Below are 23,528 nucleotides of genomic sequence, written 5' to 3'. Positions count from 1 at the left end.
TTGGTTGTGGCTCCATGGGGCTTTATAGAACCATGACAGAGAGAGGTGAATTTGTGCATTATTCAATTAGAGCAAGCCAGGCAGCCTTTTGTGTTTGAGAACTGCACTGTTTTTTAAAAAATCACCCACTAGAGGGGCTGCAGCGCGAACGAAATGAAACAAAAACGATTAGTTCATCTTAATGACTGAGATTTGGTGACTCGAGTCTGTCAAAATCCTTGCAATCAACCTCTGCAGTCATGACCCGGCTCTACTTCCACGCCTGTTACACGCCTGTGTATTTATAATTGCAAACTTAATTTTTGATTGCAGTGCAGTAAATATGCTCTCAAAATTTTTTTTTTCTAGCATTAAAAATACACAAAAATACTTTCAGAACTTGAGTCCAACCCAAGATTTTATTGTTATTTCCAGGAAGCATAACAGCAAAATGTCTCACACAGTTTATAGTCTTACATAAGACCCTCATTTTTATCCTTTGACAGTTGTAATCCTTATATAGACATGTTCTGTAGGTAGAATCAAGAGGCTCCCATGTAATAAAAAAGAGATCTATGTGGAGAGTATGAAAGGAGTCTTACATAACACACATACAACATCAATACCAAACAAATACGATCACCTGTACAATGTCATCCAATTACACAGCCCTGAAATAAAGCCTACCTGTTGTATTGATATATTATTGTAAAATTGTGAAAATGTTTATAATTGTAAGTATAATTTGAATGTACTTCATATATCCTCTCCTTAAAGATTTAATCACAGTTGCAAAAAACCTGAAAGCATTAATTACAGTTACAATTGCAATTTAATGCAGATTAATAAAAAAACATGTCTTCACCATCTCTCCTGCCACATCCCAACGTTCATGACCTTCTGATATTCACAGTTAGAGCAAATGTTTAATAATAATATAGTTAATCAGTTTCAGGCCAAAATCTGTTATTGACTTTAATTTACTCTGATGAGAGTCTGGAGTAATTATCAACTTGTATGTTTAATTTTAACCATCTTAATAAATTCAACACATGAATATTACATTTTAACAGTCAAACTAATCTGTTGAAGTGTAATAAAATAATGAAATTGATCAATAAAAAATGTCATTGTCTTTAAATGATGAATTTATTATGTAATTTTACAATACAATTTTAAATTTAATTGCATTATTTAATTTCATGATGTTGAAGATGGTCCACACCAACAAGTTCAAAGTTTCCACTAAAGTGCAAATTCTGCAAATTAGTTTAAATGAGTTCACCTGTTTCCAGCAAAGTTAATCGAACACAATACAACACAATGATTAGTCATCAATTACTTGATAAAATTACTATTGTGATAATTTATTTTAGTCATTTTACAAACCGTTGAGTACACTGGGCTATGGGAAGTTTTGTAATAGGACATATTTCTCTATTTTCTGCCATTAAAAAAAGATAAGTCAATTAATAGAGAAAATAAAGAAATCAAAAGCATAATCAGACATCTTCTTGTAATAATTAATCAAAACCAATTAAACTTCCTATGTAAGGACAAAGAGGCAGAAGGGAACATGTGCGACGGACAGCAGCAGAGTAACCGTGAGGGAGATCAGGTAAGAGGTTCCAGAGATGATGAAGCACGCTGAGGTCACTGTCAGTCCCAGGGGGCCGAAAGATGATGAAGCCCGGCTGGTTGGTGGGGATCTTGCTGTTGATCCAGGATTGATATTCAGACACTCTGGTGTAGATTCCTGGAATGTTGGGCTCAGCACAACCTTCTCCACTACTCACCACTCCGGCCTGGACCCACTTTGAGCCAGTTTTTTTCACCATCGGGCCGCCTGAATCCTTCTGCAGAGGTCAGACATGTCTGTTATATCACTAGCAAACTGTTGAGGAGAGTAACTAAGTACATTTAGTTAAGTAGTGTATTTACTGTAAGTTCAATTTAACATAGTGAGTTGAGGAAAATACTGTACTTCTTATTGCAATACATTTATGTACTTAATGAATTTGCAGATTCAGATATGAAATACAAGATATAATTAAAGCTGCAAGCAGCTTTGGACGGCCATCGCGCCGTGACTCGTGGTGGGGCTTGCAGTGGCCATGGTGCAATTGCGAAGGTTGTTGATGTTGAAAAGTTAGTTAAACGTCATGTCCTGTGTCCCCTATGTGGCGCTAGAGAGCATCTGCTATTAACACATTATGTCCCAGTACGTGAAGTGCTCTGACTTTCACTGAAATGTGGCATATAGCACTTTTCATCATCAATGCTGACTTCCTGTTGGGCTTAAGGCAATCCTCCTAGAGGCTTTTATGTGTCTTGGCATGAAATGTCCACATGAATGAATGTCCCACAAATGTTTTGTGCATGTAGGTCAAACAGGGAACGGGGGCTGCTCCATTGAGGTGTCACTTCCTGTTGCCAATGGATGGCGTCATGAATGAGTGATTATTGACATGTAAATGTGTTCAGTGGGGGACTCTTATCAAACATTTGAAATTTGGTACAGATCTGAGCATGTACTGTCAAGTTACAATAACTTCTTTCGTGGCGAAGCATCGAACTTTGACTCAATGCCACGGACACACTGTTAAGCGAAAACTCCCAAGCTGTTTTGAAGTGGTTGCGGCCAACCTGCCAGGAGCAGTAGATCACGACAGAACAGAATAGAATCGAATATTTACTGTCATTGAGAGAGACATGCTGTGGTAAGCGTGTTGGTTCATTTCCGTTTCCGGTGCTTGTGAGTTGGTAGCATGTTGTGTTGCTCTCACTAAATACCAGTTAAATTTGTTAGATTTGTCATTACAGCGGTCAACTGTCCGCTAAACACTTATTCTTACAGTAGTTTTGCCTAAGCACTCACAATTCTTTCCATCTTTTAGTGACTGTTGTTTAATCTCATAGTTGTTTTCAAAATTTTTGTTTGCCAACGCTGCAGTACTTTAGCTTAGCCGTTACAGACTTTAGCTTAGCAGCTAGCGATGGCTTCTCCTTCTCCCTCTCGCTCTCCTACTTTCTCCTGCTCGGTGTGTCTCTTAAACATCAGATCTCTCTCTTCTAAAGGTGTACTAGTAAATGAATTAATATCAGATTAGGATATTGATTTATTTTGTCTTACTGAAACCTGGCTGGGTGATAGAGAATATGTGAGCCTAAATGAATCCACCCCTCCCAGTCATATTAATACTCACATTCCTCGAGGCACAGGCCGAGGAGGTGGGGTTGCAGCTATCTTAGACTCTAGCCTACTAATCAGCTCTAAACCTAAACTATCCTAAACTAAACCTAATAGGAAAATCTCGACCCCTCTGTTCTTTCTAACTTCTGGTCCATCTCTAAACTGTCTTTCTTATCTAAAGTCCTGGAGAAAGTAGTTTTTGCTGCCAGCTGCAAGCATTTTTAATTAATAATAATGTTTATGAAAAGTTCCAGTCCGGCTTCAAACCCCGTCACAGCACTGAAACGGAAGAGTTTTTTTGACTTGATTTTGACTGTTGACTCAGGAGTCTCTGCCGTCCTAGTGCTCTTAGACATTTGACACTGTTGACCACTCAATCCTCTTGTCACGGTTGGAAAATTGTGTGGGAATCAAAGGTACTGCACAGGTGGTTTCAATCCTATCCAACAGATAGGTGCTTCTCTGTCCACCTTGGTGATTATTCCTCTGAGACAGCCCCATTTAACCTGTGGTGTCCCTCAAGGTTCTGCCTTAGGCCCCATCTTATTTTCTTTGTATATGCTGCCTCTGGCCTCGATTTGTGAGAGGTATGGGGTCCCCCTTTCACTGTTTTGCAGACACTGTTTAAATTTATTTGCCCCTGAATGTAAAAACAAAGGGCTCACTGCAGCCCCTGCTTGACTGTATGAAGGACATCAAAACATGGATGAACCTAAACTTTCTCAACCTAAACGGAGACAAGACAGAGATCATAGTGTTGGACATACTGAACTGCTTGATGTAGATTCTCTCAGCCCTTTAACTTCAAACAACCGCTCAACTGTGAGGAGTCTTGGTGTTGTATTGGATAGTGTATTTAAATTTGATAAACAGATATCCGCCACAATTAGATTCTGCTTTTTCCAGTTGAGAACTATAGCCAGGGTAAAGGCCCATCTCACTCCTAAAGATATAGAGAGGGTGATTAATGCCTTTATAACTTCCCGCCTTGACTATTGCAACTCCTTATATGTGGGCTTAGACAAGTCATCGAATCAGCGCCTGCAGTTAGTCCAAAATGCTGCTGCCCGCCTCCTGACAGGAAAGAAGAAGAGGGACCACATCACACCTGTGTTGCGCTCCCTCCACTGGCTTCCTGTTCATTACAGGATTGATTTTAAAATCTTACTTTTAACTTTGAAATTCCTTAATGGATTGGCTCGATTGTAGTTAACGTAGCTTCTTCACATTCATACTGCAGCTAGATTGCTGAGATCTGCCAGTCTCCTCCTCTTGGATGGACCCAGAAGCAGACTCAAAACCAGAGACGATCGAGCCTTTAGTGTAGCTGCCCCTAACCTGTGGAACAACCTGCCAGTCCAGATCAGTACCGCCCCAACTCTCAAACGTTTTAAATCACTTTTAAAAAAACATCTCTTTTCTTTGGCATTTCCTTCAAGTTAAGTCTGTTATTATTCCTGGAAATTTAATATCACTATATATCGTATACTATATATATATATATATATAATGTTTTATTGCTGTACTTTTACTGTGTAAGTAGTGTCTTGTATTTTAACCTGTGAAGCACCTTGGGTAAACTTTGGTTGTTTTAAGTGTGCTATATAAAATTGATATTGATATTGATACTAAATTATAACTCATTTGAAAACCTTGTTCTTAGTTTTTCACACCCAAGTTGGAAATCACTGCAACCAATTCTGTTTGCTATACAGAGCACCTCGTCCATACTCTGAATTCTTATCTGAATTTGTAGAGTTTTTGTCAATTTTAGTCCTTAAAACAGACAAAGTTATGATTGTACGGGATTTTAATATTCATGTGGATGTTGAGAGTGACAGCTTTAGTACTGCATTTATCTCTCTATTAGATTCAATTGTCTTCTCTCAGAGTGTTCATGAACCGACTCACTGTTTTAACCACACCCTCAACCTTGTTCTGGTATATGGCATTGAAATTGAACATTTAATAGTGTTCCCACAGAATCCCTCTTTATCTGAGCACTGTTTGATAACTTTTGAGTTTCTCTTGCTGAACTACACGCCATCAGGCAAAAATTTCTATACAAGATGTCTGTCTGATAGTGCTGTAGCTAAATTTAAGGATGTGATTCCATCAGCCCTATATTCATTATCAGGTCACAAAGTAACGGAGGACTCCTATGCTAATTTCAGTCCCTCACCAAATCGATCATCTTGTTGATAGTGCTGCAGGCTCGCTGCGAATGACAACTCTGTAGCCCCTCTAAAAAAGAAAATACTAAAACAAAGACGGTTAGCCCCATGGTATAATACTGAAACTCGCAAATTAAGACATTGAGAGGAATTGGCGTTCCACCAAACTGGAAAATTCTCGTTTAATTTGGCAAGATAGTCTTAAAACTTATAGGAAGGTCCTCCATAATGTCAAGATGTTTTAGCAAACTATAGACCTATATCTAACCTTCCATTTCTCTCTAAGGTTCTGGAGAAAGTAGTTGCTAACAGCTGTGTGAATTTCTACAGAGCAATAGTTTATTTGAGGATTTTCAGTCAGGATTTAGAGCTCATCATAGAACAGAGACAGCACTGGTGAAAATTACTAACAACCTCCTTATTGCATCAGACAAAGGACTTGTCTCTGTACTGGTTTTATTAGATCTTAGCGCCGCATTTGATAACATTGACCATCAGATCCTATTACAGAGACTGGACCACTTCATTGGCATTAAAGGAACCGCTCTAAACTGGTTTAAGTCCTCTTTATCAGATCGATTTCAGTTTGTACATGTTAACGATGAGTCCTCCATGCATGCCAAACTTAGTCATGGAGTTCCTCAAGGATCTGTCCTCGGACCAATCCTCTTCACTTTATATATGCTTCCTTTAGGCAATATTATCAGAAAACACTCCATAAACTTTCATTGCTATGCAGATGATACTCAGTTATATCTATCTACTCGATCAAGCCAGATGAAACTCATCAGTTAGCTAAACTTGTGTGCCTTCAGGATGTTAAAACCTGGGTGACCTGTAATTTTCTAATGTTAAACTCAGATAAAACTGAAGTCATTGTTCTGGGGCCTAAGCACCTCCGTGACGCATTATCTAAAGATATAGTTTCCCTTGATGGCATCGCCCTGGCCTCCAGCACCACTGTGTGGAATCTTGGAGTTATCTTTGATCAGGACATGTCGTTTAAGTCTCACATTAAGCAAATTTCAAGGACCGCCTTTTTCACCTACGTAATATTGCAAAAATCAGGAACATCCTGTGTCAAAATGATGCAGAAAAACTAGTCCATGCTTTGTTACTTCTAGGCGGGATTACTGCAATTCCTTATTATCAGGCTGCTCGAAAAAGTCCATTAAGACTCTTCAGCTGATCCAGAATTCTGCAGCACGTGTTCTGACAGGAACCAGGAAAAGAGATCATATTTCTCCTGTCTTAGCTTCTTTGCATTGGCAAAAATCCAGTAATAGAATTTAAAATCCTCCTTCTCACCTACAAAGCTCTTAATGGTCAGGCACCATCTTATCTTAAAGAGCTCATAGTACCTTACTACCCCACCAGAGCACTGCGCTCCCAGAACGCAGGGTTACTTGTGGTTCCTAGAGTCTCCAAAAGTAGAATGGGAGCCAGAGCGTTCAGCTATCAAGCTCCTCTCCTGTGGAACCAGGTTCCAGTTTGGCTTCAGGAGGCAGACACCATCTCCACAGTTAAGAGGAAACTCAAGACTTTTCTCTTTGATGAAGCTTATAGTTAGGGCTGGCTCAGTTGAGTCCTGAACCATCCTTAGTTGTGCTGCTATAGGCCTAGACTGCCGGGGGACTCTGACCCTGAGGTGTGACAGACTGTGATGTTAGATGGCAATCACGTTTCTAAAATTGTGACTGGTTAAGGGGCGGGACTAACAGGCAGAGCAGAGCGGAGTACGCCGGTGTTGGACCGAATGTGTGTGTTTTCTGTGGAGGCAGCAACAAGCTGCAGAAGAAAGAAAAGTCTAATTTAATTAATGTACAGAGACAGTTTGCAGTTTGCACCTATGACCTTTTAATGTCTGCAGATAGCAACAGGTTAGCACCATCGCTAACAGCGAGCTAACGTGGTACGAACACTGGAGCCCCTGACAGCGCCGTGTGTGACCGGCTGTTAACGTTGGAAGGAGACCGTCCTGTGCTTGTTTTCATCTTCATTTTTCTGAAAGGATTGCAAAACGTGAGAACAGCGGGAGTCATCCGGACTATGCTGTGAAACTGGGCTCAACGTTATATGGAAGGGTAAACATCGCAACAGGCGCTCCATTGAGCAGCCCAACAAACACTGTGGGGCTAAGACGAGTTGGCAGGCTGTCTGAAAAACTTCAGAGTTATCCAGAAGTTTGCCCAGCGGAAAAAGTTTGCCGCCTTTCTCCTCACGTGAGGCCTTAGCTCTGGTGAGTGAAAGCATCTTTTATCATTCTGACTCTGCTGCTGGTCCCTGCATGGGCAAATTGTTGTGCTGGATCAGTTGAGACTAGGCTACGGATTATGGTTGTTGTCATGTTGTTGTCATACAGCCACTTTCATGCTGGCTTATTATTTCGAATTATTAGGCCAGTTTGCTGCTTGCTGCGCTGTATGAAAGGTATGGAGCTGGGAATGGGATATTTATTGGCGGACATTCTTTCCGTTTTGATTGCAGGATCTCTGTGGAAAGCGGCTATAGAAAGGCTCTGGACCCTAAAACCTTGTCGCTTTGTTGTTGACCTCAATGGTGTTGAGCTCACTGCTCTTTGCTTATGGCCCTGTAAGCTCATTTGTTCTGAGCTTGGTTGTGTCTGCTTAAATATTGCATTCTTAATCTAGGCGTGTGACAGTGGAACTGTAACTTGTGTCAATGTACTCCTCTCTCTCTCTTTCTGGCTCTCTCTCATGTTAGATGTTTTCTGGAGCCATGCTGTTTGTTGACATGTTAAAAAACATAGTAGCAAGAGAGAATTGTAGTTTTACTGGTATTTATGTTTTGAAATGGTTGGTGCTCCACCATTTTTACATAAATATGACACTGGTCAAATCGGTTGTTAAAAAGTGGAATATTTCAAGAATAACTATCCTAGTTGTTTGTAACAAGAACACCAAACTTAGTTTGTAAACAAATAATTACACAACTCTATACAGACACATATCGTATATTTCAATTTATGTATTTATGTTCCATTTTGTCTGTAACCTTGAGTAGGCTTGTTCCCAGTAAATGTTTTGTTCCTCCCCATCAATGCACTCAAATAAAAGGTGCATTTGTCTTTTTAAGGAAAAGGTCAACTTGCCTATTTAAAGAACAATTAATTGCCTAACACATTCAGATAACATATCAAACAGGATTTTTATGGAATGTTAACTGAACTGGTATTAGTCTACGGACATTAGACAATTTTAACTGTAAAATAAGAAACCAAACTATATCAGTCTGTGATTCCTTAACTTATATTTTTATGTAGTATTCAACTCGTCTATATACTGCTTAATAGAATTCCTGAAATTCAGTTATGGCTTTTGGTTTAGTGTGCCACCCCAGGATTTTCAGTGGCCCCATCTGGTCAACCCTGGGAAAATTTTCTGGGGGCGCCCCTGGACTTCCCATGATGCACTGAGCTCCTCTCTCCTCCTCTTCGTCTCTCTCTATATGGAACTTCATCCCGTTAATGCATGTTACTAACTCGACTTCTCCCCTTTCTGATAGTCTTGTGCTTTCTCGTCCCTCTCCTCTCTCCTCCTATCACTTCCTGCAGGTGTTTCTGGCTCTGGAGCTGTGGAGTCTGGATCTGTGGTTGCGAGTCACCTGCTGCCCCCGTGTTCCTGCTCGACACCCTCTGCTACAACAACTATTATTACTATTCCTATTGACTTTTACTGTCTATAACTCGTATAAACGTATGACACGTAAATTTCAATGGGACTTGAGTTTTTCATCATATTAGGCCACCAAAAATGCACTTCCACAGTCCACAGAATAAAGAAGAAAAATAATTCATTCAGTTTTAATAGAGTCCCCGCATGTTTCATAATCAAGCCCTAATTAACAAATACATTTAGATGTATTATTATTGGTCAGGGACGTCACTAGGATTGATAGACGAGGGGCTTTGCCAGGGACAGAGGGAGAGTAAAAAATGGCCCTGGACTTTGATCCAGGCCATCCCACCAGAACGGTAAACCATATACTCCACCACCACTCCTCCACACTTAAATTGTCATGACTGAACTCTCACATCACATGAAGCCTAAAAAGACTAAAATATCCACAATCCTCACTGAGACAGAGAACTGTCTAACTGCTGCTCAGGGTCAGCTGGTAGGCTTTAAGTCATTGGAGTACACATAAAAAACTGGTTGAACACCTCTCCAAAAATAAAATGTAACCTTAGAGAGCAGCACCGATCATCAACCTGGATACAAATAAAATATATAAATTAACTAATAAAGGCACAATTTTTGAAAAACTACAAAAACACACCAGCAGTGCCACTATTTCATATCAAGTGAATGAATGGCAACACAACAAAACAGACATTAAATAAAATGTCCTAATTAACATATGTAAATGTCTAAAACATTTATGTAGAATGACGAGACAAAAACAATCAGTGCTAAAAATGCTATCTCTGGCTTCGCTGTCCTCTTTGTCTATTCTTTCACCAATGAACAGGGCTGTGGCATCTTCCTCTTCCCAGTCTTAGCGTCTGTGGCCCTGGTACTAGGACTACAGAACGAGTTACTTTACTTGCATTTCCGTGGTCATAACCGTGGTCATACACTGGACTTGGTTTTTACCTTGGGTGTCAGCATTTGACATGACCATATCTGACCACAGATGTATTGTTTTTAGCTGCGATTCGCCTGTTACTCATGCCGCCTCACGAAGCTCCGTGTGTTCTCGCATCTTTAATGAACAAAGTGTTTTAAAGTTTTGCGCATTCTCTGTGAATTGTTTTTATCTTATTTTACCAATAAGGTGGTGTCAATCAGAGCCTCTATTACCCCCACTGCCTCTTACTCAGAGGTTCCTCACCAGCAACAAGAGAGTTTTAACCAGTTTTATCCCATCGACTTGCTTTTAAAAACAGTATCACAAATGAGAGTGTCCTCCAGCCCACTTGATGTAATACCTACAAAGTTTTTACTGAAAGTAATGGATTGTGTTGGGCCCTATTTGATCTCTGTTTTCAACAGCTCCCTATCTACTGGTTGTGTCCCTGATTATTTTAAAACGGCTTGCGTGAACCCACTTTTAAAGAAACCTGGTTTAGATCCCTCCCTCCCACATAATTTTAGACCAATTTCAAAACTGCCTAGAAGATTCTAGAAAGAATTGTGTCCAAACAGCTGCTCACTGTACTGGAAAATAACAAATTATTTGAAAAGTTTCAATCCGGTTTCAGGAAGTACCACAGCACTGAGACTGCCATGCTTAAAGTCACCAATGACCTTTTAATGTCTGCTGATGAAGGTATGTGTTGAGTCCTGGTACTCCTGGACCTTAGCGCTGCTTTTGACACCATTGATCACAACATCATGTTAGACAGACTGAGGCACTGGGTGGGGATCTCTGGTACTGCCCTAGAATGGTTTTCATCCTTCCTGTCAAACAGGAAGTTTTGCGTGTCTGTAAACAACTATGTCTCTTCTTTCTGTCCAGTTAAATATGGTGTGCCTCAGGGGTCGGTCTTAGGACCCATTTTGTTTTCCTTGTATCTGCTTCCCCTTATATATTTTCCATAAACATGGCATTTCTTTTAATTTTTAAGCTGATGACACACAAATATACTTGCCCGTCAGATCCACAGACCCTGGAATGCTGAGTTCACTTAACAACTGCCTTTGTGAAGTTAAAAAAATGGATGTCAAATAATTTCCTCCAGCTGAACTAAGACAAAACAGAAATCCTGGTCATTGGGTCCCAGCAGATGGCAAATCAAATACTGCCATCTGCTGGTTCCCTAGTAAATCACATTAAGCCTGTGGCAAAGAACCTTGGTGTTTGGTTTGATAGTAATTTAAATTTCGAGCAGCACACCACAAAGGTTCTTCAATCATGTTTTTATCAACTTAGAAATATAGCAAAAATTCAATCTATGTTAACTTTTAAGGACACCGAGACCATTTTACACGCCTTCATCTCATCACGCCTGGATTATTGCAACAGCCTTTTCACCTGTTTAACCCAAAAATCTATTGATCGACTCCAGACTGTCCAGAACTCAGCTGCCACGCTTTTAACCAGAACAAAGAAATATGACCACATTACTCCTATTTTAGCTTCATTACACTGGCTCCCAGTATTTTTTAGAATTGACTTTAAAATTCTATTGATCACTTTTAAAGCTCTTCATGGCCTCTCGCCTTGTTATATTTCTGAACTTTTAGTCCCATACACACCAGCACGTACCTTGAGATCCTCGGGCAGAGGTCTGTTGTCTGTTCCAGAGTCTCGACTGAAAACTAAAGGGGACAGAGCGTTTGCTGTCAGGGCCCCGAGGCTCTGGAACAGCCTGCCCAAGGAAATCAGGTCGGCTGAGTCAGTGAACTCTTTTAAGTCCCTTCTTAAAACATACTTTTATAGGAGAGCCTTTCCCGATCTTATTTGACTTTATTTTATCCCTTTTATTTTATTGTATTTTACAAATTTTATATTTATCTTAAACGTGTATTTTAGTCTTTTCAATGTTTTCTTGCTTTTATCTTGTATTGTTTTTGTATTATTGTCTCTTGGGTATTATTGTCTTTACACTTGTTAAAGCACTTTGTAACTTGTTTTTGAAAAGTGCTCTACAAATAAAGATTATTATTATTATTATTATTATTATTATCATTATTTCAGCAAAGACCTTTAACTCTTTTGTCTCTGAATTTTTAAGCTCAATCCTTAAATTTTTTAAACTCTGCTTTTCTATTTTTTGTTGTAGCTCGTTTTCTAGCTGTCAGGTTCACTGTGGGGCTGCAGAGACGTATGGAACATATGGAACAGACCAACAAGCCTGGGGAGAAGGTTGGGTTGGCTCGTGTTGCTTAACCTTCTGCCAACTTTTTCATTATTAGTAAAAAGTAAAGGCAAAGGAAGACGGCCCACCGGCCCGGAGGTTATAAGTCAATGACTTACATTTAATTATTAAATATCGTAGGCCATATAAATGTTCAATTTCAATTTTATTGTATTTCTTTAAAAGGGATAGTGCACATTAATGAACATTAATGATGTAAATATGCCAGATTTAGCCAGAAGGCTATTTTTTCATCTGTGGTACATTTATTCTGATTATAATTACTACTGATAATAATTAATACTAATAATATTTACAGAAATAAAATTTGTGCTTAATACACTTAGTTTCCTGCATTCTGGTGAATTTTTCTGCACTCATTTATTGACGAAATGTCTTTATTTATATAAAGAGAAACATAAAATTCAGGTGAAAAATCTAAATATAAAACTATAGTGTAACATAATGCAGTAAGACTCTCAGGCATTCTGTATTGCTGCCAGATATGTTTCTCCTACAGATAAGCTTTTCTTATTTAATTTCATCCCTGCTGAGTCAACACACATAGGCATGACTGAGGTAACCTCTTAAATGTCCATGTGGCACCTCTATGCGCATTTACGCATGAGGTACAGCAGCATAACTTCATTGATTATTTCAGTCTCCACACAGGATCGGTCAGGATGAACTGACAGCAGCCTCTCTGATCAGGAAAGTAATTCATTTAAACAAAAACACACAGCCTATAGAAATCTATTTACGCATGATACAGTGAGGAAAATAAGTATTTGAACACCCTGCTATTTTGCAAGTTCTCCCACTTAGAAATCATGGAGGGGTCTGAAATTGTCATCGTAGGTGCATGTCCACTGTGTGAGACATAATCTAAAAAAAAAATCCAGAAATCACAATGTATGATTTTTTAACTATTTATTTGTATGACACAGCTGCAAATAAGTTTTTGAACACCTGTCTATTATCTAGAATTCTGACTCTCAAAGACCTGTTAGTCTGCCTTCAAAATGTCCACCTCCACTCCATTTATTATCCTAAATTAGATGCACCTGTTTGAGGTTGTTAGCTGCATAAAGACACCTGTCCACCCCATACAATCAGTAAGAATCCAACTACTAACATGGCCAAGACCAAAGAGCTGTCCAAAGACACTAGAGACAAAATTGTACACCTCCACAAGGCTGGAATGGGCTACGGGGAAATTGCCAAGCAGCTTGGTGAAAAAAGGTCCACTGTTGGAGCAATCATTAGAAAATGGAAGAAGCTAAACATGACTGTCAATCTCCCTCGGACCGGGGCTCCATGCAAGATCTCACCTCGTGGAGTCTCAATGATCTTAAGAAAGGTGAGAAATCAGCCCAGAACTACACGGGACGAGCTGGTCAATGACCTTAAAAGAGCTGGGACCACCGTTTCAAAGGTTACGGTAGGTAATACACTAAGATGTCATGGTTTGAAATCACGCATGGCACGGAAGGTTCCCCTGCTTAAACCAGCACATGTCAAGGCCCGTCTTCAGTTTGCCAATGACCATTTGGATGATCCAGAGGAGTCATGGGAGAAAGTCATGGTCATGTGTCAAAATAGAACTTTTTGGTCATAATTCCACTAACCGTGTTTGGAGGAAGAAGAATGATGAGTACCATCCCAAGAACACCATCCCTACTGTGAAGCATGGGGGTGGTAGCATCATGCTTTGGGGGTGTTTCTCTGCACATGGGACAGGGCGACTGCACTGTATTAAGGAGAGGAGGACCGGGGCCATGTATTGCCAGATTTTGGGGAACAACCTCCTTCCCTCAGTTAGAGCATTGAAGATGGGTCGAGGCCGGGTCTTCCAACATGACAATGACCCGAAGCACACAGCCAGGATAACCAAGGAGTGGCTCTGTAAGAAGCATATCAAGGTTCTGGCGTGGCCTAGCCAGTCTCCAGACCTAAACCCAATAGATAATCTTTGGAGGGAGCTCAAACTCCGTGTTTCTCAGCGACAGCCCAGAAACCTGACTGATCTAGAGAAGATCTGTGTGGAGGAGTGGGCCAAAATCCCTCCTGCAGTGTGTGCAAACCTGGTGAAAAACTACAGGAAACGTTTGACCTCTGTAATTGCAAACAAAGGCTACTGTACCAAATATTAACATTGATTTTCTCAGGTGTTCAAATACTTATTTGCAGCTGTATCATACAAATAAATAGTTAAAAAATCATACATTGTGATTTCTGGATTTTAATTTTTATATTATGTCTCTCACAGTGGACATGCACCTACGATGACAATTTCAGACCCCTCCATGATTTCTAAGTGGGAGAACTTGCAAAATAGCAGGGTGTTCAAATACTTATTTTCCTCACTGTACATCAGGGGAGCTACTGTCTTGTTAAGAGGAGTCGAGCTCCCCCGTAGTTTGCACCCTGCCGACCATCAGATTCCAGCAACAAGGAAATACGTTACTCTTTTACTCATGGATTTGTTTTTCCAATTTCTTAGCTGTCCATCACCTCCATTTATTGTATTTCGCCTATTTAACCAAGAATGATAGAGCTAGAGACTGATGTAAGGAATTTATTGGGACCTTATTTATTGGAACTTCAAATATGTATATATTTGCTTAGTGTTTGGGCCCCTATGTACAAGCTTCAGATAGCTTAAAAAAGGGTGTCCCTTTTCACAAATATTTCTGATTTTACTTGTATTTTAATGTTTTGTGAAAAAACTAAACTGGACTAAAACTAACACTAAAACTAAACTAAAACTAAGCATTTTCCAAAAATAAAATCTAAACTAAACTAGCAAACCCACGTTAAAAACTAATAAAAACTAAACTAAAACTAAGCATTTTCCAAAAATAAAAACTAAACTAGCAAACCCACATTAAAAACGAATAAAAACTAAACTAAAACTAAGCATTTTCCAAAAATAAAAACTAAACTAGCAAACCCACGTTAAAAACTAATTAAAACTAAACTAGCAAACCCATGTTAAAAACTAAACTAAAACTAAGCATTTTCCAAAACTAAAAACTAAACTAAACTAGCAAACCCACGTTAAAAACTAATAAAAACTAAACTAAAACTAAGCATTTTCCAAAACTAAAAACTAAACTAGCAAACCCACGTTAAAAACTAATAAAAACTAAACTAGCAAACCCACGTTAAAAACTAATAAAAACTAAACTAAAACTAAGCATTTTCCAAAAATATTTTCCTAAACTAAAACTAAGCATTTTCCAAAACTAAAAACTAAACTAAACTAGCAAACCCACGTTAAAAACTAAACTAAACTAGCAAACCCACGTTAAAAACTAATAAAAACTAAACTAGCAAACCCATGTTAAAAACTAATAAAAACTAAACTAAAACTAAGCATTTTCCAAAACTAAAAACTAAACTAGCAAACCCACGTTAAAAACTAATAAAAACTAAACTAGCAAACCCATGTTAAAAACTAATAAAAACTAAACTAAAACTAAGCATTTTCCAAAACTAAAAACTAAACTAAACTAGCAAACCCACGTTAAAAACTAATAAAAACTAAACTAGCAAACCCATGTTAAAAACTAATAAAAACTAAACTAAAACTAAGCATTTTCCAAAAATAAAAACTAAACTAAATTAGCAAACCCATGTTAAAAACTAATAAAAACTAAACTAAAACTAAGCATTTTCCAAAAATAAAAACTAAACTAAATTAGCAAACCCATGTTAAAAACTAATAAAAACTAAACTAAAACTAAGCATTTTCCAAAAATAAAAACTAAACTAGCAAACCCACGTTAAAAACTAATAAAAACTAAACTAAAAAAAAGCATTTTCCAAAAAGAAAAACTAAACTAGCAAACCCACGTTAAAAACTAATTAAAACTAAACTAAAATTGAAAACAAAAAGTCAAACCGAAATAAAAATATAAACTAATGAAAAAATCCAAAACTATAATAACCTTGATTGTAACACACGTTTCTAACTAACGCGTATGATATTACCTGTTTTCTTTTAGTAATGTGTTATATTACTGCATTAAAGCAAAAAGCCATACATTACTGTAAATGCATTTCTTTTGTAACGCCTTACTCCCAACACTGATTGGGACTGAAATTGTTTTGAAATACTATAGAGATAAGCTACATTAATGGTATTCACACTAGCTAGACTGGTGTTTGTGTGGTGAAAATTAAAATATCCCCTCTCCTTTACCTCAAGTAAATGTAGCTGCAGTTAAGCAAGTACCAGTCATTAGGACCCATTGGGAATAACTCCAGCCCCCCTAAAATAACAACGTCCATATTTTAGGTTAGGATAAAACCCAAGTACAGAAATGCCAGCAGCAAAATGTACTTCACATGCGGACGTGAGAGAGATTTCAGCTTAGCCCCAAGGTATAATGGGACATGGACTGGATGCAGACGGGGATAAACACATTTGGAGCCAACGACCGATCTAGAGATTATCATTAAACATGTCTGTTATCAGTTGATGGAGGAGTGTTTTACAGACAGACTCACATTACAGGAGTCCTTTCCACCCTGGGTCAGACCAGCACAGATCATGTTGCTTGTGATGTAGCCATAGGCATTGTTACAATCCCTGTTGGAAACGATGGGAATATTCACCTCCTGCAGCTTCTGTGGGTAAGGAAGTGGAACTGAAAAGGAAAAATGCTTTTATGTTGATCTTGTATTATGCTTTTTGTCATTGTGAGTGTCTCACAATCTGATCTCTTCATTGTCTGAGACTTAGAGCTCCTTTGTTGCCCAGAAACTATTAAACCCATCAGAGTTCAGTAGTTCAGTAGTTCAGTAGTTTATTCTGACGCTCACCACATGTGGATTCAAATAGTTACCAACAGATGCACTTTTTTCTCCTGTTTGTCTGATAGAAACTACAACAAGCATCTGTTTGAGGACTTTTTATCCATGAAACCATATATTTGCAAGATGTTTTTAAAGGTTTACGTCTTCATGAGGAACCAATGGGCTTGGAGTCGAGAGCTACAGACAGAAAGTCAGACTGAGAGAAATGCTGCAGTCAAAATTTTTTTTTTGCTTAGGAAGGTTCCTTAGCATAGGGTACTGGACCATCATTTACGAAAGGAAAGGAGAGAATGCCGTCCCACAATTCCTCGCGGCAGTATATTTAAAACCGTTCTCAAACTCAAATGATGAAATCTCTCAACCGTATTCAACCGCTTTTTTTTTACTGGACTCATTTATGATACTTGAATAAGTATTTTTACAATTTCCTTCTTTCTTTTAGTTTGTTTTCTTTTGGCTTTGCTGTAATCTAGTACTTTTTCAACACTATTTTATGTTTCGGAGTGTTGTATTAGAATGTTCCATCCATCTATCCATCGTCAACCGCTTATCCGTTTAAGATTTCACCCCAATTCTCTCACATTTGTTAACTTTGGTCTGGAACATCCCAGACATTCACTACATTGAATACGTACAAAGAAAAAGGAAGGAAATAATAATAATAATAAGCAGTCTCTGAGTAGTCTTCTGGTTTATTAGAAGTAAGAGAAGTGACATTTGGAAAAAAATGAACGAGCACGCGTGTGTTATTTAGCACAAGACCTGACAGCCTGTGCATCTTTAAACCATGAAGCCAGACAGAGTTGGGGTGGATACAGACAGCTGACAGCAGAAATTACAGACGTGGATTTTACCAGATGGAAGGCTATAACATGGGACAGATTTTTTCAGAGCGGTCCTGAAGTTTTCTGTTTTCTGCTGGACAGGTAATTAACTTAAGTTTGTCAGACTTTAGCGACGCAAACGAAAGCTACATTTTCGAGACAATCAGCTGATCAGTAATGTTAATTGGGGCGGCTGTGGCTCAGGAGGTAGAGCGGGTTGCCCGTTAATCGGAAGGTTGGTTGTTCAATCCCCAGCCTCCAAGCTGCATGTCGAAGTGTTCTTGGGCAAGATCCTGAACCCCGAATTACCCCTGGTGGCAGTTCCACCAGTGTGTGAATGTTAGTTTCTGTTTGAGCACTTAGGCTCAGTGCATGGAAACATCAGCCAGCTAAACTTCTACTGCCCTGGTAGAAAAAACATGTAGGTGGATTATTTTCATGTCACCTACTTATTCTCCAGCCTGTGGTTTGGCATTGCTGGTTATGTTGAGACAATCAGCTGATCAAAACATTAATTGGCATTAAACAGATGCGCATGAAAGCTCAGATCAGCCAGCTAAACCGGTATGAAAGACAGCCGGTAGAAAACATATGTTGTTGGATTGTAATTTCATGTAGTTAATCTCCAGCACTCTTTTATGGCTTTGTTAGGAAGACAGATTTGTGCCAATAACTTTCCTGAGACAAACAGCTGATAAATATTATTGGCAATAAAACGGTAACAGCAGGGAAGCTGAAATTATGGCTGTCAGTGCTACTTGGCTTATCTAATTACGCAAAGCAAGAGTAGCTTTGATCCTTACCTGAGAATGCATTTGTAAACTTCATGTATTATGTGGTTTATAATGGACTGTGGTGCAGAAACAGTGAGGCTTACATTGGCCTGTTATCTGTCAGTGGCCATACTTGATGCACTAGATGTGATAGTTTTTGAGATGTTCTTCATTTACTTTGAGTAAATTTGAGACATCATGTAGCACTTCATATCTTGATGTGGCTGGTGTTTATTGATGAACAAATAACAATAATACGGGGGTGTAGAAATTCTTGTAATTCGCAACCCTCACGACTAGATGTCACTGGAACTTACACACTTAACCTTTAAAAAAAAACATCTGAGTACTTCTTCCACCACTGTTTTTTACATTTTTGAGGTTTTATTTTTTTTATTGTCATCATGTTGCTCCTCTGCAGTGGTTCTGGTTTATATAAATGTGTGGTCTATTGTGGTTTTGTTTCCAAAACCCAACAATAAAAATGTAAGAATTCATAAAATCATTCACAATCAACAAGACAGTTAAAAATTATAAAATAAATTCTCACCCCCAAATTGGATGTCTCCCCATCCGGTGACCCAGCAGGTCATCCCGGCATTAAAGACGCTGCCTTTTGCCGCCAGACACACGGGTCTGATGTAGTCAGTGATAGAAACAGGCGAGGACAGTTGCAGCAAGGCTATGTCGTTGTTGAGTGTTTCGTCATTAAAGTCTGAATGCGTGATGATCTTGGAAACAGTCCGGGACACCTCGTTAGGGTTAGAGAGTTTTTGGGTGTGACGTCCGAGGTAAACGATAAGACCAGATGTGCTGGGGCTGAGAAACAGAAAAGACAACATAGAGTATGCCTAGGTAATATTTTTACCCCTTATAGTACCTTAACGTTGATACTGATGCATAAGGGTTAAATATTCTACAATGCTGTAACTGTTAAATAATGTTTAATAAATAAGTCATCATGAGAAGTATTATAAACATTCATTTCAACAACATTTATTTTTATTCCTTGTTTTTATTGGAGTTCATTCTTTTGTGTCATTATAACATTTAGGTTAAACACTTTTTCTTTGAAACTGCTAAATTCAAACAAGTAAATATGAGTTTATTCACATTTTGGAACCATTATTATCCATTTATGTTGACTTGCGTTAATGTTTACAGCTGAGCCTACCAGCACTGACTGACTAAAAGACTCGTGACTACGTCAGAAACACTGGAAATTATTAAGAAATTGATCTGTAAAACCTAGATGAAAGCATATATTATCAGCTAATGAGTTTAGTTTTGACCATTTATTAAATAATTTAGCAATTCATGAACCACCATTGTTTCTTAATGTCATCAACAATACGTTTATTCTTTTGCTTCCATATATCATTTAAGACTTAGGGACTGAGAGGGGGAATTAAAGCCATGGGATTAATCTTAGAATTTTGAGGAAAAATAAAGTTTAAATAGTTTTTTGTTTCTTTCATTAAATTCAAATTCAGTCTCAGAAGTCACAATTGTACACTATACAAGCTCACTCTGTGTCATGAAGTGAGTCATATGACAGGATTGAAGTTCACCTCTCGAAACAGTGAGCAGCAGTCAGAATCCACTGGTCATTGATCAGAGAACCTCCACATTCATGCTTGTTGTTGAAGTGCAGACTGGCCATCCAGGGCCACCATCCTGCAGGAGCATCCTCCCCTACGATCCTGAGGGAGAGAGGCGCAATGCCACAAACTGGAGGGAAATAGTCAACTCAATTCAATTTTATTTATATAGCGCCAAATCACAACAGCATTTTCTTTCATAAAACTTTCATAAAAGAGCCTGCAGCGGTTACATGAACCGCTGCAGGCTCTTTTATTATTATTATTCAGGTGCTGTTTTTGTTTCTTTCTGGTTGCTATCAGGTGTCTGGATGCCTGTCATGTGTGGAATATGTTTCTGTTCTAAAGGTTCACTATATAAAATTTAGTGGCATCCATATGGGGGTAAATCTACGGAAGAGGATTAGGGCCACATGTGAATTTTTTTTGGAGTTCTGAGATTAAAGTCAGAATTCTGAGAAAAAAAAAAAAGTGATGCTCTCACATGGGACCCACAGGTCCTCCATACTTCTGACTTTAATCTTTGACCCTTAGCCTTTAATCCAAGCTGGGCCAGCATAGCTCCTTTTCCCATCTCTCTTTGCTCTCCTCTGAGATGATCAGAGCCACCGGGGTGCCTGGTCCAATTTAATTAATTACATTAACCATGCCTTTTCAGCAGTAGTTCTATATAATCATCATCTATGCCCAGTTCAAAGTAAAATTCAATAAGTTGATCCATACTGGGGCGTTGCGCTGGGAGCAGCTGAGCGGAAATAGACACTGCTATAGCTCAGAAGGAATGCAATAAGAAAAGCATTGCGAGGGAATGCCAAATATTGTGAACACAAAAGTAGTAGTAGTAAAAATTTCCTCGCTGTGACCCTTCACGGGCTCTGTATGTTGTGATCTCTGTTTGAAGCCTTTCCTTATGTTTTGTATAAACAGAAAATGGGTAAATCAGCTATGTGTTAACTTTGAAAAAGAGAAATTAAATGAATAAATATGGAAACTCACCATCTAATTGTGCGTTGCTTCCTGTGGGAGAGAAAATAAAACATTTTGTTATTTATAGGGAACTGCTTGTTTGCTGTACAGTGATTTCTAAAATTTTACATTTCTGAGGAAAAGAATCAAAGAAATGTGGTTGGGAAACCCTGGTCTAAGCTAAATAACTGTATAAAGTTGTTAAAAATAGCTATACTAGCAAAATGTGCTAAATTAATTAAACTGTATATAAAACAGTTAAAACTAGTAAAGTGTAAAACAAGCAGCTACAACAGTAAAATGCTGCTCACACATTGATGCATCAGTCACAGAAGACATTTTACTGTAGAACCAGTGCTCTAACTACAGATTAACTACATTTTTACTGATAACAATAATATGACTTCTATAACGTTTTAAATGGAGGATTGTTTTTACTTTGTTAAATTTATACTTTCATTTCAGTAAAGGATCTGAATACTTCTTCCATCTCTGCTGTAGGGTAAATATGAATCTAGCCCTGCAGCTGGCTAACTAGCTTAGCATAAAGACTGAAATCAGCTAGCCTCAGTATGTTTATTTCCCTGTTTGGATCCTTTGACTGGTCATTACAGCATCGTAAAACAGGAAAAACTAATAAAATAATAAAAACATAACATCATAAAACTGTAAAATAATCAGTCGATAAAACATAAACTATAAAGGACTTTAAAAAAACACAAGACTGCATTAGTCAGCATTAGGCGAGACAAGGGCCAGTTTAATTTAAGCTTCAGTTGCTTTTTGCGTGAATTTGCTGTAAGTAGATAATTACACTGAAACAGAAGAGTCAGTCTCTATTATTAATATTTTCTTTTAACTATGAAAATAGATCACTTTCTTGTAATAGGAGAGCATTGGGTTGACTCTTACCCCTTTTCTTCATTCTATTGTTTTTATTTTATGTCCTCTATGTGTTTTATTTTTAGCATTTTTTTGTTTTTAATGCTTAGCACTTTGGGATTTTTTAAAATAGTAAGTGCGATATAAACGAAATATATTATTATTAGGGGTCCATGCTTGAACCACGAATGCAAGGCATCGCTGTGCCCAGATCCAACAAAAAACATTGCAATTATATGCTAATAAATCTTTGGAATGGCTGATCGACACCAAATTTGGAGCATTAATGTGGGACGCTCCCCTGAGGGCCTGTGCAAAATTTGGCGCAACTTGCCCCTATGTGGCGCTATATAGAATCCCAATAAATTGTTCCTCTATAATCACAACTCACATTGACATGAAACCAGAGCCGAATTGTTCAGCATGTTCCCCTTACTACAGGCACCAATGTTCACCAAAATATGCCCATAGGTGGCGCTGTAATTTCACATTAAAGACGTCAAAAAAAAATCCCATTGACTTAAATGCAATAACAAAATGCGAAACTTGACGACCTTATGTGCCATGCCCCCCTGAGGGGCTGTGCAAAATTTGGTACAGGTAGCCCCTAGTTGGCGCTGTTGAAAAAAATCCCATTGACTTACATGCATTTTATATCTCCATAACCACAAACCAAATTTGGGGCAATTGTTCCCCATTCAATTCAATTTTTAATTCAATTCAATTTTATTTATATAGCGCCAAATCACAAGAACAGTTATCTCACAGCGCTTTTCATAAAAGAGCAGGTCTAGACCGTACTCTGTGATGCTATTTACAGAAGCCCAACAATTCCCACCAAAAGCAGCACTAGGCGACAGAGGCTTTTAAGAGGCAGAAACCTCGAGCAGAACCATGGCTCAGGGTGGGCGGCCATCTGCCTCGACCGGTTGGGGTGAAGAAGAGAGAGGGAGAGAGAGAAAAAGAGAGGGAGAGATGGAGAGAGACCGAGTGAATGATACCAAATTAGGTGTAATTGTTCCCCATGGGCCCCTGATGACACCTAAAAAAATTTGGTGCAATTCCACTTACAGGTGGCGCTAAAATCAAAGCTGAAATCTCTCACTAAACTCCATTCATTCCAATGGCATTTTCAAATGCAGGACATTTTGCCTCTTTATGGAATGGCCTATTCAAGACCAAACTCGGAGACCTTATGCGGCACCACAGCGGGGCACCCGGGCCGACTCGCGCGCCCTCCGTGGGGCCAGGGGGGGAGGCTTGGACCCCGCTTACAACTGCTTGCAGTTCTAGTTATTATTATTATAATTAGAACATGTGATCAACATTCTCTACTGAGAAAAAATTTAACAGGACTCACCTGTAACCGCGAAGACCACGAGCACGACACCACAAACTAACAGCTTGACCTCCATCGTGCGATTCTTCCAACTGTGTCTTGTAATTTATGGAGAAGCTAAACAGCCTGGAACAGGACGGTGTGACTCTG

At 38.7% G+C, this 23,528-nt stretch overlaps 1 protein-coding gene across 1 annotated transcript; it reads right to left on the bottom strand.

Annotated features, from left to right (window-relative positions):
* Positions 1-442: 442 nt before the first annotated feature.
* Positions 443-23,528, bottom strand: LOC119896559 (tryptase-like). The gene is made up of 6 exons (XM_038710035.1): positions 23,400-23,528; positions 21,188-21,208; positions 20,162-20,321; positions 19,141-19,409; positions 16,685-16,824; positions 443-1,835 (listed from the first exon to the last, which is right to left on the bottom strand). Exons 1-6 carry the CDS (start codon positions 23,452-23,454, stop codon positions 1,503-1,505), a joined length of 978 nt encoding a protein of 325 aa, XP_038565963.1. The 5' UTR covers positions 23,455-23,528; the 3' UTR covers positions 443-1,502.

This window comes from Micropterus salmoides, unplaced genomic scaffold, assembly GCF_014851395.1.
Source record: "Micropterus salmoides isolate LMB-PRFRI ecotype aquatic unplaced genomic scaffold, ASM1485139v1 Ms_hic_scaffold_10, whole genome shotgun sequence".
NCBI lineage: Eukaryota > Metazoa > Chordata > Actinopteri > Centrarchiformes > Centrarchidae > Micropterus > Micropterus salmoides.
This window is presented reverse-complemented; position numbering and strand designations above follow the sequence as displayed.